This window comes from Thunnus maccoyii, chromosome 8 (assembly GCF_910596095.1).
Source record: "Thunnus maccoyii chromosome 8, fThuMac1.1, whole genome shotgun sequence".
Classification (NCBI taxonomy): domain Eukaryota; kingdom Metazoa; phylum Chordata; class Actinopteri; order Scombriformes; family Scombridae; genus Thunnus; species Thunnus maccoyii.
The window spans coordinates 16,754,318-16,771,148 of NC_056540.1; the positions used below are offsets into that span (position 1 = coordinate 16,754,318).

General features: G+C 42.0%; 5 protein-coding genes across 13 annotated transcripts in view; all 5 read left to right on the top strand.

Moving 5' to 3' along the window:
• LOC121902128 (protocadherin gamma-C5-like) overlaps window positions 1-16,831 on the top strand; it is a 309,164-nt gene that overhangs the window by 155,474 nt on the left and 136,859 nt on the right. The gene's annotated exons all lie outside the window — the stretch shown is intronic.
• The window catches only part of LOC121902136 (protocadherin beta-16-like), a 46,716-nt gene that overhangs the window by 23,762 nt on the left and 6,123 nt on the right, over window positions 1-16,831 (top strand). The gene's annotated exons all lie outside the window — the stretch shown is intronic.
• LOC121902239 (protocadherin beta-16-like) lies at window positions 654-4,175 on the top strand. Its single transcript, XM_042419497.1, has 2 exons — window positions 654-3,128; window positions 4,167-4,175. The coding sequence occupies exons 1-2, from the start codon at window positions 717-719 to the stop codon at window positions 4,173-4,175; spliced, it is 2,421 nt and encodes an 806-aa protein (XP_042275431.1). The 5' UTR covers window positions 654-716.
• LOC121902240 (protocadherin Fat 1-like) lies at window positions 4,309-10,367 on the top strand. Its single transcript, XM_042419498.1, has 3 exons — window positions 4,309-6,711; window positions 7,952-10,260; window positions 10,346-10,367. The coding sequence occupies exons 1-3, from the start codon at window positions 4,309-4,311 to the stop codon at window positions 10,365-10,367; spliced, it is 4,734 nt and encodes a 1,577-aa protein (XP_042275432.1).
• LOC121902138 (protocadherin beta-16-like) lies at window positions 11,349-14,025 on the top strand. The gene has a single exon (XM_042419383.1). It carries the CDS (start codon window positions 11,451-11,453, stop codon window positions 13,914-13,916), a length of 2,466 nt encoding a protein of 821 aa, XP_042275317.1. The 5' UTR covers window positions 11,349-11,450; the 3' UTR covers window positions 13,917-14,025.

Genomic DNA, 16,831 nt, shown 5'->3' on the forward strand with positions numbered 1-16,831 from the left:
ATAAATTGTGTTTCATTAAGAAAAAGAACTACATGCACAATATACACGGAAAAACAACGATACAACAGAAAACAAAATGACCTGAAAATACTTTTTCCTCCTACCTATTTTTCCTATATCCATATTATTTTTCAATACTCAGATTGTAGTACCGTTTGCGTGTTAAACGATTTTGTTTATTTTGCAGTTTATGCTACAGATGATCAATTTTGTTTCATCACATAGCATCAGTAATTATCTTTACAAAATAAAAGTTTGATGAAATTTGGGGGGAAATTACTTGATTTCTTTACTATCTTAAACTTAGGGTACTTTTGTGGAACAAGACCTCGTCGATTTATAAGCACAGGCTTGATTCATAATGCTTCCATGTTTGCTCTATATACGAATAAGAACAATGTATAAGGTTTGAATACATCATTTTAACTGTTCCTAATAATGTGCACAACAAGTACATTACCGTGGATAGGCTCTGAGCGCCGCTGTTGGTTCGTCACTGACTAACTATTCAAATAAGCTGTGCAACGGTCCACCCCTTTATTCCTCTCAGTATTTCACTGCTTGGTTAGAAGACATTATAGCCCGTCGACGTTTGAGTGGCAGCATTTCTCCTAGAATTTCACTGCTGAACATACCGTTACCTTTTCAATTTTTGGATTTGATTACGACAATTGTGAATTTAAAAGGATTGCTTCGTCTGTACCTTTGGATTTGTGATGGGCTGGATGTGGATACCCGTTCGTAGAGGCCGATGGCAAGCACTGTTTGTCATTCTTTGTCTGTTCAAGCTGAGCTCAGTGACTGGACAGGCTCGGTATTCCATACCGGAGGAGCAGGCAGAAGGGTCTTTTGTTGGAAACATTGCTAAAGATTTAGGCTTGGATGTGGCGAGGCTCATATCAGGTAAAGCTCGTATTATTACAAAAGGAAGTCGACAGTATGTTGATTTAATCCGGGACAAAGGCACACTTGTTATTAAAGAGCGAATCGACCGAGAAGAGCTTTGTGGACAGACGACGCCCTGTAGCTTCAGTTTCGATGTAATTTTAGAAAACCCGATCCAGCTTTATCGGGTAACAGTGGAGGTAATAGACATTAACGATAACAGTCCGTCGTTCCCAAAGGATGAGATCAATTTGAAAATTGCTGAAAATGCTGCAGCGGGGACTCGTTTCTCACTAGAGAGTGCAGAAGACCCGGATGTTGGTATGAATAATATTCAGAAATACACACTTAAACCCTCAGATAATTTCAAATTGGAAGTCCAGAGCCAACCGGATGGAGGCAAATTCATCGAAATGGTTTTACAGAACCCGTTAGACCGAGAGAAAGAGGAGACTCACACGCTCATACTGATTGCTTCAGATGGCGGTGAGCCACATAGATCAGGGACGGTGCGTATTCACATTACTGTGCTGGATGTAAACGATAATGCACCAGTGTGTAGCCAGCCTGTTTATAAAGCAGATGTCAGGGAAGGTTCTCCTGAAGGAACTGTGGTAACCACTGTTAGTGCAAATGACGCAGATAATGGAGTCAATAGTGAAGTAACTTACTCTATCGCTCATGTCGCCAGAGAGGCGAAGCAGCTGTTTGAAGTCAATGTTAAAACAGGAGAGATTAAAGTTACAGGTAAACTAGATTTTGAAAAATCCAAGACCTACCAATTAAATGTTCAGGCTAGTGACCAAGGGGGATTCACTGATACGTGCAAGGTTATTATTCAAATACTTGATGAGAATGATAATGTCCCCACAATACAGCTTATGTCATTTTCTAATTCGATATCGGAGGATTCTCCCCCGGGGACAACTATAGCTGTTGTTAACGTTGATGATGAAGACTCTGATGTTAACGGTGTTGTTAAGTGCTCCATTAACTCTGACGTACCTTTCAAAATTGAGTCTTCGTTAACAGGATATTACACTATAGTAACAGAGGACTTCTTAGACAGAGAAAGTACCCCTGAGTATAATATCACCATAACCGTCTCTGACCAAGGCTCTCCGCCTCTGTCTAGCAGTAAAAAGATTAATGTTAAAGTGTCTGACGTGAATGACAGCCCACCCAAATTCGACCAATCAGAATATAGGAAGACTGTAAAAGAGAACAACTCTCCTGGGTTGTCTGTGTTTACTCTCAGTGCTAGTGATGCAGACTGGGGCCAAAACGCCCGAGTGTCTTACTTCCTAGAGGAGAAAGAGATTAACGGAGTAGCTGTGTCGTCATTAGTGTCAGTAAACTCAGAAAATGGTGTCGTTCAAGCAGTGAGGTCGTATGATTATGAACAAATCAAGTGGTTTGAATTTAATGTAACTGCTCGTGATGCCGGATCCCCTCCTCTGAGTTCAGTGGCTACAGTTAAAATAATGATCCAGGATCAGAACGACAACCCCCCTCAAGTTCTGTACCCAGTCCAGACTGGTGGCTCTCTGGTGGCTGAAATGGTGCCTCGTTCAGCAGATGTGGGCTATCTGGTCACTAAAGTGGTGGCTGTTGATGTGGACTCTGGACAGAATGCCTGGCTCTCCTATAAACTGCAGAAAGCCACAGACAGGGCGCTGTTTGAAGTGGGCTTACAGAATGGAGAAATAAGAACTATCCGCCAGGTGACTGATAAAGATGCTGTGAAACAAAGACTGACTGTTATAGTGGAGGACAACGGGCAGCCCTCTCGTTCAGCTACAGTCATTGTTAACGTGGCAGTGGCGGACAGCTTCCCTGAAGTGCTGTCAGAGTTCACTGACTTTACACACGACAAGGAGTACAATGACAACCTGACTTTTTACTTAGTGTTGGCTCTGGCTGTAGTTTCCTTCCTCTTCATCACGTGTTTAGTTGTTATTATATCAGTGAAAATCTACAGATGGAGACAGTCTCGCATCCTGTATCACTCCAATCTCCCTGTGATTCCTTATTATCCACCACGTTACTCAGACACTTTGGGGACAGGGACTCTCCAACACGTGTACAATTACGAGGTGTGCAGGACGACTGACTCCAGGAAGAGTGACATGAAATATATGCAACCGATGAGTCAAAGTTTAGTGAGTGTAGATGGAGATGCGGCTGATACACCGCAGGTGGAAAAGCAACTGTCAGGGAACTGCTCTCAGATGTCAACCTTGGTGAGTAATTTATTTTTAATCCTTCGTTCTACATCTTGTTGTTGTTCTGTTAGTCTTTTCTCCTACAGTATTTAGTGAAAGTGAACGTGCACGGATGTCAGTATAGCCTTAGTGTCGCTGTCCATGGTGCTGGAACGGTCAGTGGATTCATTTTGAAATAACTTTCTGTAAGACTTGTAGGCCAAGGCAAGCTGTAAATGTTTTCAAAAAATTCTTAGCATGACTCTAAAACGACAGAGTAGAAGAATTTCACATAAGTTCACACTAACCACAGCTTTGGTTTTGTTTTAAGCAGAAGTTTCCACATAAATTAAGATTATCCTCAGCAGTTAGTTTAACAGCTTAATCAGGGGAAACTGCATCAACAAATTTACAAGTTTGTTTCATCCATATTTTTCACTCTTTGATTAATTTGATATTCTGGAGATCTGTCAGTAACCGGAAATTGCGTTTCAGGAAGAAAAAAAAAACTACATACACAATTTACACGGAAAAACAACAACGATACAACCGAAAACAAAAGACCAGAAAAGACTTTCCCCTATTTTTTTCCCTTATCCATATTATTTTTCAGTATTCAGAATTTAGTGCTGTATGTGTGTTAAACGTTTTATTTTTCTTTTTTTTTTTTTTTTTTTTTTCAAATTTTGTAATTCATGCTACAGATGATCATTTTTGTTTCATCACATAGCATCAGTAGTAATCTTTACAAAATAAAAGTTTAGTGAAAGTTGAGGAACAATAATTTGATTTCTTTATTATCTTAAACATAGAATACTTTTGTGGAAAGAGACTTGGTCGATTTATAAGCACAGGCTTCAATCATAATGCTCCTATGTTTGCTTTATATAAGTAGAAGGACAATGTATATGGTTTGAATACATCATTTTAACTGTTCCTAATAATGTGCACATAAAATACATTACCGTGGATGGGCTCTGAGCGCCGCTGTTGATTCGTCACTGACTAACTGTCCAAAGAAGCAGTGTAACGGTCCACCCCTTTATTCCTCTCAGTGTTTCACTGTCTGGTATGAAGACGGTGTAGTCCGTCGACGTTTGAATGGTAGCATTTTTTTCTGGAATTTCACTGCTGAAAATACCGTTGCCTTTTCCATTTTTGGATTTGATTACGACAGTTTTCCATTGAAAGAGATCACTGCGGATTTGTCATGAGGTGGATGTGGATAACCGTTCGCAGAGGCCGATGGCAAGCACTGTTTGTCATTCTTTGTCTTTTCAAGCTGAGCTCAGTGACTGGACAGGCTCGGTATTCCATACCGGAGGAGCAAGCAGAAGGATCTCTTGTTGGAAACATTGCTAGAGATTTAGGCTTGGATGTGGCGAGGCTTATATCAGGTAAAGCTCGTATTATTACAAAAGGAAGTCGACAGTATGTTGATTTAATCCGGGACAAAGGCACACTTGTTATTAAAGAGCGAATAGACCGAGAAGAGCTTTGTGGACAGACGACGCCCTGTAGCTTCAGTTTCGAGGTAATTTTAGAAAACCCGATCCAGCTTTATCGGGTAACAGCGGAGGTGATAGACATTAACGATAACAGTCCGTCGTTCCCAAAGGATGAGATCAATTTGAAAATTGTTGAAAATGCTGCAGCGGGGACGCATTTCTCTTTGGTGAGTGCAGACGACCCTGATGTTGGTATTAATGATATTCAGAAATACACACTTAAACCCTCAGATAATTTCAAATTGGAAGTCCAGAGCCAACCGGATGGAGGCAGATTTATCGAAATGGTTTTACAGAACCCGTTAGACCGAGAGAAAGAGGAGACTCACACGCTCATACTGATTGCTTCAGATGGCGGTGAGCCACATAGATCAGGGACGGTGCGTATTCACATTACTGTGCTAGATGCTAACGATAATGCACCAGTGTGTAGCCAGCCTGTTTATAAAGCAGATGTCAGGGAAAATTCTCCTGAAGGAACGGTGGTAACCACTGTTAGTGCAAATGACGCAGATAAAGGAGTCAATGGTGAAGTAACTTACTCCATTCCTCATGTCGCCAAAGAGGCGAAGCAGCTGTTCGAAGTCAATGTCAAAACTGGAGAGATTAAAGTTACAGGTAAACTAGATTTTGAAAAATCCAAGACCTACCAATTGAATGTTCAGGCTAGTGACCACGGGGGATTCACTGATACGTGCAAGGTTATTATTCAAATACTTGATGAGAATGACAACGTCCCTACAATACAGCTTATGTCATTTTCTAACTCTATATCGGAGGATTCTTCCCCAGGGACAACTATAGCTGTTGTTAACGTGGATGATGAAGACTCTGAGGGTAACGGTGTAGTCAAGTGCTCCATTAACTCTGACGTACCTTTCAAAATTGAGTCTTCGTTAACAGGATATTATACTATAGTAACAGAGGACTTCTTAGACAGAGAAAATATTCCTGAGTATAATATCACCATTACCGTCTCTGACCAAGGCTCTCCGCCTCTGTCTAGCAGTAAAAACATTAATGTTAAAGTGTCTGACGTGAATGACAACCCACCCAAATTCGACCAATCAGAATATAGGAAGACTGTACCAGAGAACAACTCTCCTGGATTCTCTGTGTTTACTCTCAGTGCTAGTGATGCAGACTGGGGTCAAAACGCCCGAGTGTCTTACTTCCTGGAGGAGAAAGAGATTAACGGAGTAGCTGTGTCGTCATTAGTGTCAGTAAACTCAGAAAATGGTGTCGTTCATGCAGTGAGGTCGTTTGATTATGAACAAATCAAGTGGTTTGAGTTTAATGTAACTGCTCGTGATGCCGGATCCCCTCCTCTGAGTTCAGTGGCTACAGTTAAAGTAATAATCCAGGATCAGAACGACAACCCCCCTCAGGTTCTGTACCCAGTCCAGACCGGTGGCTCTCTGGTGGCTGAAATGGTGCCTCGTTCAGCAGATGTGGGCTATCTGGTCACTAAAGTGGTGGCTGTTGATGTGGACTCTGGACAGAATGCCTGGCTCTCCTATAAACTGCAGAAAGCCACAGACAGGGCGCTGTTTGAAGTGGGCTTACAGAATGGAGAAATAAGAACTATCCGCCAGGTGACTGATAAAGATGCTGTGAAACAAAGACTGACTGTTATAGTGGAGGACAACGGGCAGCCCTCTCGTTCAGCTACAGTCATTGTTAACGTGGCAGTGGCGGACAGCTTCCCTGAAGTGCTGTCAGAGTTCACTGACTTTACACACGACAAGGAGTACAATGACAACCTGACTTTTTACTTAGTGTTGGCTCTGGCTGTAGTTTCCTTCCTCTTCATCACGTGTTTAGTGGTTATTATATCAGTGAAAATCTACAGATGGAGGCAGTCTCGCATCCTGTACCACTCCAATCTCCCTGTGATTCCATATTATCCACCACGTTACTCAGACACTTTGGGGACAGGGACTCTCCAACACGTGTACAATTACGAGGTGTGCAGGACGACTGACTCCAGGAAGAGTGACATGAAATATATACAACCGATGAGTCAAAGTTTAGTGAGTGTGGATGGAGATGGGGCTGATACACCGCAAGTGGAAAAGCAACTGTCAGGCAACTGTTCTCAAATGTCAACCTTGGTGAGTAATTTATTTTTAATACTTGGTTCTTCATATTGTTGTTGTTCCGTTATCTTTTCTCCCACAGTATTTGGAGAAAGTGAACGTGCACGGATGTCAGTATCGCTTTAGTGTCGCTGTCCATGGTGCTGGAAAGGTCGACGGATTCAATTTGAAGTAACTTCCTGTACGACTTGTAGTGCAAGGCCAGCTGTAAATGTTCTAAACTAATGTTTTAAATACTTAGTATGACTCTAAAAACGACGGAGTGGGAGAATTTCATATAAGTTCACACTAACTACAGCCTGAGTGTTGTATTTAACATAAGTTTCCACACAAGTTAAGACTATCCTCAGCAGTTAGTTGAACAGCTTTATCAGTGGAAGTTCAATTAACAGTTTTGCCAGCTTGTGTCATGCAGATTTTTGAACTCTTTGATTGATTTAATATTCTCAAGATCTGTGCCAGCAACAATAAATTGTGTTTCATTAAGAAAAAGAACTACATGCACAATATACACGGAAAAACAACGATACAACAGAAAACAAAATGACCTGAAAATACTTTTTCCTCCTACCTATTTTTCCTATATCCATATTATTTTTCAATACTCAGATTGTAGTACCGTTTGCGTGTTAAACGATTTTGTTTATTTTGCAGTTTATGCTACAGATGATCAATTTTGTTTCATCACATAGCATCAGTAATTATCTTTACAAAATAAAAGTTTGATGAAATTTGGGGGGAAATTACTTGATTTCTTTACTATCTTAAACTTAGGGTACTTTTGTGGAACAAGACCTCGTCGATTTATAAGCACAGGCTTGATTCATAATGCTTCCATGTTTGCTCTATATACGAATAAGAACAATGTATAAGGTTTGAATACATCATTTTAACTGTTCCTAATAATGTGCACAACAAGTACATTACCGTGGATAGGCTCTGAGCGCCGCTGTTGGTTCGTCACTGACTAACTATTCAAATAAGCTGTGCAACGGTCCACCCCTTTATTCCTCTCAGTATTTCACTGCTTGGTTAGAAGACATTATAGCCCGTCGACGTTTGAGTGGCAGCATTTCTCCTAGAATTTCACTGCTGAACATACCGTTACCTTTTCAATTTTTGGATTTGATTACGACAATTGTGAATTTAAAAGGATTGCTTCGTCTGTACCTTTGGATTTGTGATGGGCTGGATGTGGATACCCGTTCGTAGAGGCCGATGGCAAGCACTGTTTGTCATTCTTTGTCTGTTCAAGCTGAGCTCAGTGACTGGACAGGCTCGGTATTCCATACCGGAGGAGCAGGCAGAAGGGTCTTTTGTTGGAAACATTGCTAAAGATTTAGGCTTGGATGTGGCGAGGCTCATATCAGGTAAAGCTCGTATTATTACAAAAGGAAGTCGACAGTATGTTGATTTAATCCGGGACAAAGGCACACTTGTTATTAAAGAGCGAATCGACCGAGAAGAGCTTTGTGGACAGACGACGCCCTGTAGCTTCAGTTTCGATGTAATTTTAGAAAACCCGATCCAGCTTTATCGGGTAACAGTGGAGGTAATAGACATTAACGATAACAGTCCGTCGTTCCCAAAGGATGAGATCAATTTGAAAATTGCTGAAAATGCTGCAGCGGGGACTCGTTTCTCACTAGAGAGTGCAGAAGACCCGGATGTTGGTATGAATAATATTCAGAAATACACACTTAAACCCTCAGATAATTTCAAATTGGAAGTCCAGAGCCAACCGGATGGAGGCAAATTCATCGAAATGGTTTTACAGAACCCGTTAGACCGAGAGAAAGAGGAGACTCACACGCTCATACTGATTGCTTCAGATGGCGGTGAGCCACATAGATCAGGGACGGTGCGTATTCACATTACTGTGCTGGATGTAAACGATAATGCACCAGTGTGTAGCCAGCCTGTTTATAAAGCAGATGTCAGGGAAGGTTCTCCTGAAGGAACTGTGGTAACCACTGTTAGTGCAAATGACGCAGATAATGGAGTCAATAGTGAAGTAACTTACTCTATCGCTCATGTCGCCAGAGAGGCGAAGCAGCTGTTTGAAGTCAATGTTAAAACAGGAGAGATTAAAGTTACAGGTAAACTAGATTTTGAAAAATCCAAGACCTACCAATTAAATGTTCAGGCTAGTGACCAAGGGGGATTCACTGATACGTGCAAGGTTATTATTCAAATACTTGATGAGAATGATAATGTCCCCACAATACAGCTTATGTCATTTTCTAATTCGATATCGGAGGATTCTCCCCCGGGGACAACTATAGCTGTTGTTAACGTTGATGATGAAGACTCTGATGTTAACGGTGTTGTTAAGTGCTCCATTAACTCTGACGTACCTTTCAAAATTGAGTCTTCGTTAACAGGATATTACACTATAGTAACAGAGGACTTCTTAGACAGAGAAAGTACCCCTGAGTATAATATCACCATAACCGTCTCTGACCAAGGCTCTCCGCCTCTGTCTAGCAGTAAAAAGATTAATGTTAAAGTGTCTGACGTGAATGACAGCCCACCCAAATTCGACCAATCAGAATATAGGAAGACTGTAAAAGAGAACAACTCTCCTGGGTTGTCTGTGTTTACTCTCAGTGCTAGTGATGCAGACTGGGGCCAAAACGCCCGAGTGTCTTACTTCCTAGAGGAGAAAGAGATTAACGGAGTAGCTGTGTCGTCATTAGTGTCAGTAAACTCAGAAAATGGTGTCATTCATGCAGTGAGGTCGTTTGATTATGAACAAATCAAGTGGTTTGAGTTTAATGTAACTGCTCGTGATGCCGGATCACCTCCTCTGAGTTCAGTGGCTACAGTTAAAATAATGATCCAGGATCAGAACGACAACCCCCCTCAAGTTCTGTACCCAGTCCAGACCGGTGGCTCTCTGGTAGCTGAAATGGTGCCTCGTTCAGCAGATGTGGGCTATCTGGTCACTAAAGTGGTGGCTGTTGATGTGGACTCTGGACAGAATGCCTGGCTCTCCTATAAACTGCAGAAAGCCACAGACAGGGCGCTGTTTGAAGTGGGCTTACAGAATGGAGAAATAAGAACTATCCGCCAGGTGACTGATAAAGATGCTGTGAAACAAAGACTGACTGTTATAGTGGAGGACAACGGGCAGCCCTCTCGTTCAGCTACAGTCATTGTTAACGTGGCGGTGGCGGACAGCTTCCCTGAAGTGCTGTCAGAGTTCACTGACTTTACACACGACAAGGAATACAATGACAACCTGACTTTTTACTTAGTGTTGGCTCTGGCAGTAGTTTCCTTCCTCTTCATCACGTGTTTAGTGGTTATTATATCAGTGAAAATCTACAGATGGAGACAGTCTCGCATCCTATATCACTCCAATCTCCCTGTCATTCCATATTATCCACCACGTTACTCAGACACTTTGGGGACAGGGACTCTCCAACACGTGTACAATTACGAGGTGTGCAGGACGACTGACTCCAGAAAGAGTGACATGAAATATATGCAACCGATGAGTCAAAGTTTAGTGAGTGTGGATGGAGATGCGGCTGATACACCGCAGGTGGAAAAGCAACTGTCAGGGAACTGCTCTCAAATGTCAACCTTGGTGAGTAATTTATTTTTTAATCATTCGTTCTCCGTGTTGTTGTTCTTCCGTTAGTCTTCCCTCCTACAGTATCTAGAGAAAGTGAACGTGCACGGATGTCAGTATCGCTTTAGTGTCGCTGTCCATGGTGCTGGAAAGGTCGATGGATTTATTTTGAAATAACTTTCTGTATGACTTGTAGTCCAAGGCAAGCGGTGAATGTTTTTAATAAAATACTTAGCATGACTCTAAAATCGACACGATAGGAGAAGTTCATATAGGATCACACTAACCACAGCCTGGGTATTGTCCTTAGCAGAGGTTCCACATAGGTTAAGATTATCTCAGCAGTCAGAGTTTAACATCTTAATCTGGGGGAACTGCATCAACAATTTTACAAGTTTGCATCATGCAGATTTTTTTTATGTCTTTGATTAATTTAATATTCTGAAGATCTGTGTCAGCATCCAGACATTGTGTTTCAGTAAGAAAAAGAACTATATATACAATTTACACAGAAAAACAACAACGATACAACCGAAAACAAAAGGACCAGAAAAGACTTTCTCCTACCTCTTTTCCCCATATCCATACTATTTTTCAATATTCAGAATGTAGTACTGTTTGTGTATCTAACGGCTTCTCTCTTTTTTGCAATTCATACATTAGATGATATTTGGTGATGCGTACAAAAAAAAAAAATTCGGTGGAATTTGGGGGAAAAAATCGTTATTTATCTGTTATCTTAAACTTCTGATACTTTTGTGGAACGAGATCTGGTCGATTTATATGCACAAACTTCATTCATAATGTTCCCATGTGAAGCTTTACTCCAAAGTGCTCTATACAAGAATACATACAATCTATAAGGTTTAAATAAATCATTTTAACTGTTCCTAATAATGTGCACATAAAATACATTACCGTGGATGGGCTCTGAGCGCCGCTGTTGATTCGTCACTGACTGACTGTCCAAATAAGCAGTGTAACGGTCCACCCCTTTATTCCTCTCAGTGTTTCACTGCTTGGTAAGAAGACGGTATAGCCCGTCGACGTTTGAATGGTAGCATTTCTCGTGGAATTTCACTGCTAAACATACCGTTACCTTTTCAATTTTTGGATTTGATTACGACAGTTTTGAATTGAAAGGGATTACTTCGTCTGTGCCTTTGGATTTGTGATGGGGTGGATGTGGATATCCGTTCGCAGAGGCCGATGGCAAGCACTGTTTGTCATTCTTTGTTTGTTCAAGCTGAGCTCAGTGACTGGACAGGCTCGGTATTCCATACCGGAGGAGCAGGCAGAAGGGTCTTTTGTTGGAAACATTGCTAGAGATTTAGGCTTGGATGTGACGAGGCTTATATCAGGTAAAGCTCGTATTATTACAAAAGGAAGTCGACAGTATGTTGATTTAATCCGGGACAAAGGCACACTTGTTATTAAAGAGCGAATCGACCGAGAAGAGCTTTGTGGACAGACGACGCCCTGTAGCTTCAGTTTCGAGGTAATTTTAGAAAACCCGATCCAGCTTTATCGGGTAACAGTGGAGGTAATAGACATTAACGATAACAGTCCGTCGTTCCCAAAGGATGAGATCAATTTGAAAATTGTTGAAAATGCTGCAGCGGGGACTCGTTTCTCACTAGAGAGTGCAGACGATCCTGATGTTGGTATTAATGATATTCAGAAATATACACTTAAACCATCAGATAATTTCAAATTGGAGATACACAGCCAACCGGATGGAGGCAGATTTATCGAAATGGTTTTACAGAACCCGTTAGACCGAGAGAAAGAGGAGACTCACACACTCGTGCTGATTGCTTCAGATGGCGGTGAGCCACATAGATCAGGGACGGTGCGTGTTCACATTACTGTGCTAGATGCTAACGATAATGCACCAGTGTGTAGCCAGCCTGTTTATAAAGCAGATGTCAGGGAAAATTCTCCTGAAGGAACGGTGGTAACCACTGTTAGTGCAAATGACGCAGATAAAGGACATTATGGTGAAGTAACTTACTCTATCGCTCATGTCGCCAAAGAGGCGAAGCAGCTGTTTGAAGTCAATGTTAAAACTGGAGAGATTAAAGTTACAGGTAAACTAGATTTTGAGAAATCGAAGACCTACCAATTAAATGTTCAGGCTAGTGACCACGGGGGATATACAGATACGTGCAAAGTAATTATTCAAATACTTGATGAGAATGACAACGTCCCTACAATACAGCTTATGTCATTTTCTAACTCGATATCGGAGGATTCTCCCCCGGGGACAACTATAGCTGTTGTTAACGTTGATGATGAAGACTCTGATGTTAACGGTGTAGTCAAGTGCTCCATTAACTCTGACGTACCTTTCAAAATTGAGTCTTCATTAACAGGTTATTATACTATAGTAACAGAAGACTTCTTAGACAGAGAAAATATTCCTGAGTATAACATCACCATAACTGTCTCTGATCAAGGCTCTCCGCCTCTGTCTAGCAGTAAAAAGATTAATGTTAAAGTGTCTGACGTGAATGACAACCCACCCAAATTCGACCAATCAGAATATAGGAAGACTGTACCAGAGAACAACTCTCCTGGATTCTCTGTGTTTACTCTCAGTGCTAGTGATGCCGACTGGGGCCAAAACGCCCGAGTGTCTTACTTCCTGGAGGAGAAAGAGATTAACGGAGTAGCTGTGTCGTCATTAGTGTCAGTAAACTCAGAAAATGGTGTCATTCATGCAGTGAGGTCGTTTGATTATGAACAAATCAAATGGTTTGAATTTAATGTAACTGCTCGTGACGCCGGATCCCCTCCTCTGAGTTCAGTGGCTACAGTTAAAATAATGATCCAGGATCAGAACGACAACCCCCCTCAAGTTCTGTACCCAGTCCAGACCGGTGGCTCTCTGGTGGCTGAAATGGTGCCTCGTTCAGCAGATGTGGGCTATCTGGTCACTAAAGTGGTGGCTGTTGATGTGGACTCTGGACAGAATGCCTGGCTCTCCTATAAACTGCAGAAAGCCACAGACAGGGCGCTGTTTGAAGTGGGCTTACAGAATGGAGAAATAAGAACTATCCGCCAGGTGACTGATAAAGATGCTGTGAAACAAAGACTGACTGTTATAGTGGAGGACAACGGGCAGCCCTCTCGTTCAGCTACAGTCATTGTTAACGTGGCGGTGGCGGACAGCTTTCCTGAAGTGCTGTCAGAGTTCACTGACTTTACACACGACAAGGAGTACAATGACAACCTGACTTTTTACTTGGTGTTGGCTCTGGCTGTAGTTTCCTTCCTCTTCATCACATGTTTAGTGGTTATTATATCAGTGAAAATCTACAGATGGAGACAGTCTCGCATCCTGTATCACTCCAATCTCCCTGTGATTCCATATTATCCACCACGTTACTCAGACACTTTGGGGACAGGGACTCTCCAACACGTGTACAATTACGAGGTGTGCAGGACGACTGACTCCAGAAAGAGTGACTGTAAGTTTGGCAGAGCTGGTAGTCAGAACATGCTGATAATGGACCCAAGTTCTACAGGAACGATGCAGCGGATACAGAATGAAAAGAGCATCCTGGATGAACCAGACTCTCCTCTAGAGGTGCGTGTCTTGATTCATCTCCACAAACTTACAATACATAAATTATAGTGTATTTTCAGATTGCAGATACTTCTTAGCTTTATTTCTTGTCTCACTGCCTGCTGTGCATCTTCAGTACCACTAGTGTTGGACAGCTCCTCTCAGAGTTGAACCAGATGACTGAATTGAGAAAGAGTGTGTGAAGAAAATACTACTACTACTACTCTGATGCTGTTTTGTGCCACCAACCTTTTTTCTTTTCTGTACTGCATATGTTTTATTGGGGAAGTTCTTTAATTAGAAACATATGTTGCCTGTATGCTTCCAAGTAAATTTCATTCGGCTGGAGAAATAAAAAACAATAGTAAGATGCTTATCGTGTCACCAGCATGCCTGCAGTTGTACTGCATTTCTCTCTCACTTTTTCTCTACCTGTCTTAAACACCTTATAAAATACATATTTTAAATCAGTTTTATATTTGAATACAGAACACACATGCACACATTAAATTAACCATAACTTAGATGCATACATACAAAGATATCCTGGTCCTACACATTCTCACCAGCTATTCAAAAGGGAGTTTTTCCTTTCAGCACTGGCAGCACTTGTGATTTTCATATCGGACTCTAAGGGCCGCTGTTGGTCTTCAAAGCGCATGTAAAGCTTCTGAAACGCAGCTACAGCTCCATTACTCTTCTCAGTGTACCGTGGAGAGCAGGACATTTGGTCGTCATTTTCACCAATGATTTCAAGACCAACGCATTCATTGTCGCACTCTGGATTATAAGCAGACCAACGGAAGAACGTTACGGGTTAACAGGCAGACTTTTTTACACATACTTGTTTGTGGATTTGGACGGACTGCTTCGGGAATATGCCTTTTATCAGCTGTGAACCCACGAATAAATGGCAAGTGCGGGCCTTAATCCTTGTTTTTCTCATTAAGACGACGGTCTGCCAGATCCGCTACTCTGTCCCAGAGGAGATGAGAAAGGGCTCCTTTGTGGGAAATGTGGCTGAAGATTTGGGTATCGACGCTAAAAGACTGAAATCAGGCGGTGCCCGAATTGTTAGCGGTGATAGCAGCGAGTATATTAGGCTGGATGTAGACAAAGGGATACTGGTTGTGGGAGAAAGAATAGATAGAGAGCAGCTATGCGGGCAGACATCTCCATGCAGCTTGAATTTTGAAATGATTATGACGAATCCAATGCAACTACATAGCGTTGTAGTAGAAGTGTTAGATGTTAACGATAATACACCCGTGTTTCATGAGAAAGAAATGCATTTAGAAATCCTAGAATCTGCTCTTCCAGGAACTGAAGTATTACAAGTGAGTGCAACAGACCCTGATGTTGGTATCAACGCTTTACACGGCTATACTTTACACCCAACAACACATTTTAATATCAAGGTCCTGTCCAGCCCAAATGGCCATAAATATGCGCAGTTGTATCTTTCTAATGTTTTAGACCGGGAGAAAGAGGGAAAGCTGCTTCTCACGCTGACTGCTGTAGATGGCGGCGAACCACAGCGATCAGGCACACTAAAAATACACGTAACTGTCCTGGACACAAATGACAATGCTCCGGTTTTTACGCAATCAATTTTCAAGGCATCTGTTAGAGAAAATGTTCCAAAAGGAACTTTAGTGGTGAGCTTGAGCGCAACAGATGCAGATGAAGGGATGAATGGCCGTGTTACATACCACTTTAACCGCATGTCTAGTAATGTTGCTGAACTATTTGATCTGGATGAAAACAGCGGCGATTTAACTGTAAACGGTCTGATTGATTATGAAGAGAGTAAAATTTACGAGATTGGTGTGCAGGCAAAAGATCAAGGTGGTCAAAGCACATCGACAAATGTAATAATTGAGGTGATTGATGTAAATGACAATGCTCCTGTAATAACGCTAACCTCATTTTCTAGTGCCATCGCTGAGGATTCTCCTAGTGGAACTACTGTAGCTATCATAAACGTTAAAGATGTAGATTCAGGGAAAAATGGCAAAGTAGACTGCTCAGTTAACGGCAATATTCCGTTCGCAATCCATTCATCTCTAAAGAATTATTATACTCTGGTAACAAATGGCGTCCTCGACAGGGAGCGCAATCCTGATTACAATATCACTTTCACGGCTGTGGATGAAGGCACCCCGCCTCTCTCAACTAATAAGATCGTGTCACTTCGAGTAACTGACGTCAATGATAATGCCCCCGTATTCGAACAGAGCTATTATGAAGCTAATATCATGGAAAACAACTCTCCGGGATTATCAGTGTTTTCAGTGAAAGCACATGACTCTGACTGGGGGCAGAACGCACGAGTGTCTTACCTCCTTATTGATACTCAGTTTAATGGTAACCCCATATCCACTTATGTATCTGTTAACGCAGAAAGTGGAGTTATACAGACGGTTCGATCATTTGACTATGAGCAAATTAAAAGCCTACATTTTTTTGTTCAAGGACAGGATGGGGGCTCTCCACCTTTAAGCAGCAATACCTCAGTTAAAATAAACATCCAAGACCAGAACGACAATCCCCCTCAGGTTCTGTACCCAGTCCAGACAGGTGGCTCTCTGGTGGCTGAAATGGTGCCTCGTACAGCAGATGTGGGCTATCTGGTCACTAAAGTGGTGGCTGTTGATGTGGACTCTGGACAGAATGCCTGGCTCTCCTATAAACTGCAGAAAGCCACAGACAGGGCGCTGTTTGAAGTGGGCTTACAGAATGGAGAAATAAGAACTATCCGCCAGGTGACTGATAAAGATACTGTGAAACAAAGACTGACTGTTATAGTGGAGGACAACGGGCAGCCCTCTCGTTCAGCTACAGTCATTGTTAACGTGGCGGTGGCGGACAGCTTCCCTGAAGTGCTGTCAGAGTTCACTGACTTTACGCACGACAAGGAGTACAATGACAACCTGACTTTTTACTTAGTGTTGGCTCTGGCTGTAGTTTCCTTCCTCTTCATC

What these genes read in the sequence shown, in the direction of transcription:
- LOC121902239 (XM_042419497.1), top strand. Translation starts at nt 717, where the DNA reads ATGGGCTGGATGTGGATACCCGTTCGTAGAGGCCGATGGCAAGCACTG.
- LOC121902240 (XM_042419498.1), top strand. Translation starts at nt 4,309, where the DNA reads ATGTGGATAACCGTTCGCAGAGGCCGATGGCAAGCACTGTTTGTCATT. An exon ending in GTTCTCAAATGTCAACCTTG is followed by an intron (nt 6,712 to 7,951) that starts GTGAGTAATTTA and finishes TGTCTGTTCAAG; the next exon opens with CTGAGCTCAGTGACTGGACA. An exon ending in CCGCAGGTGGAAAAGCAACT is followed by an intron (nt 10,261 to 10,345) that starts GTCAGGGAACTG and finishes TTCTTCCGTTAG; the next exon opens with TCTTCCCTCCTACAGTATCT.
- LOC121902138 (XM_042419383.1), top strand. Translation starts at nt 11,451, where the DNA reads ATGGGGTGGATGTGGATATCCGTTCGCAGAGGCCGATGGCAAGCACTG.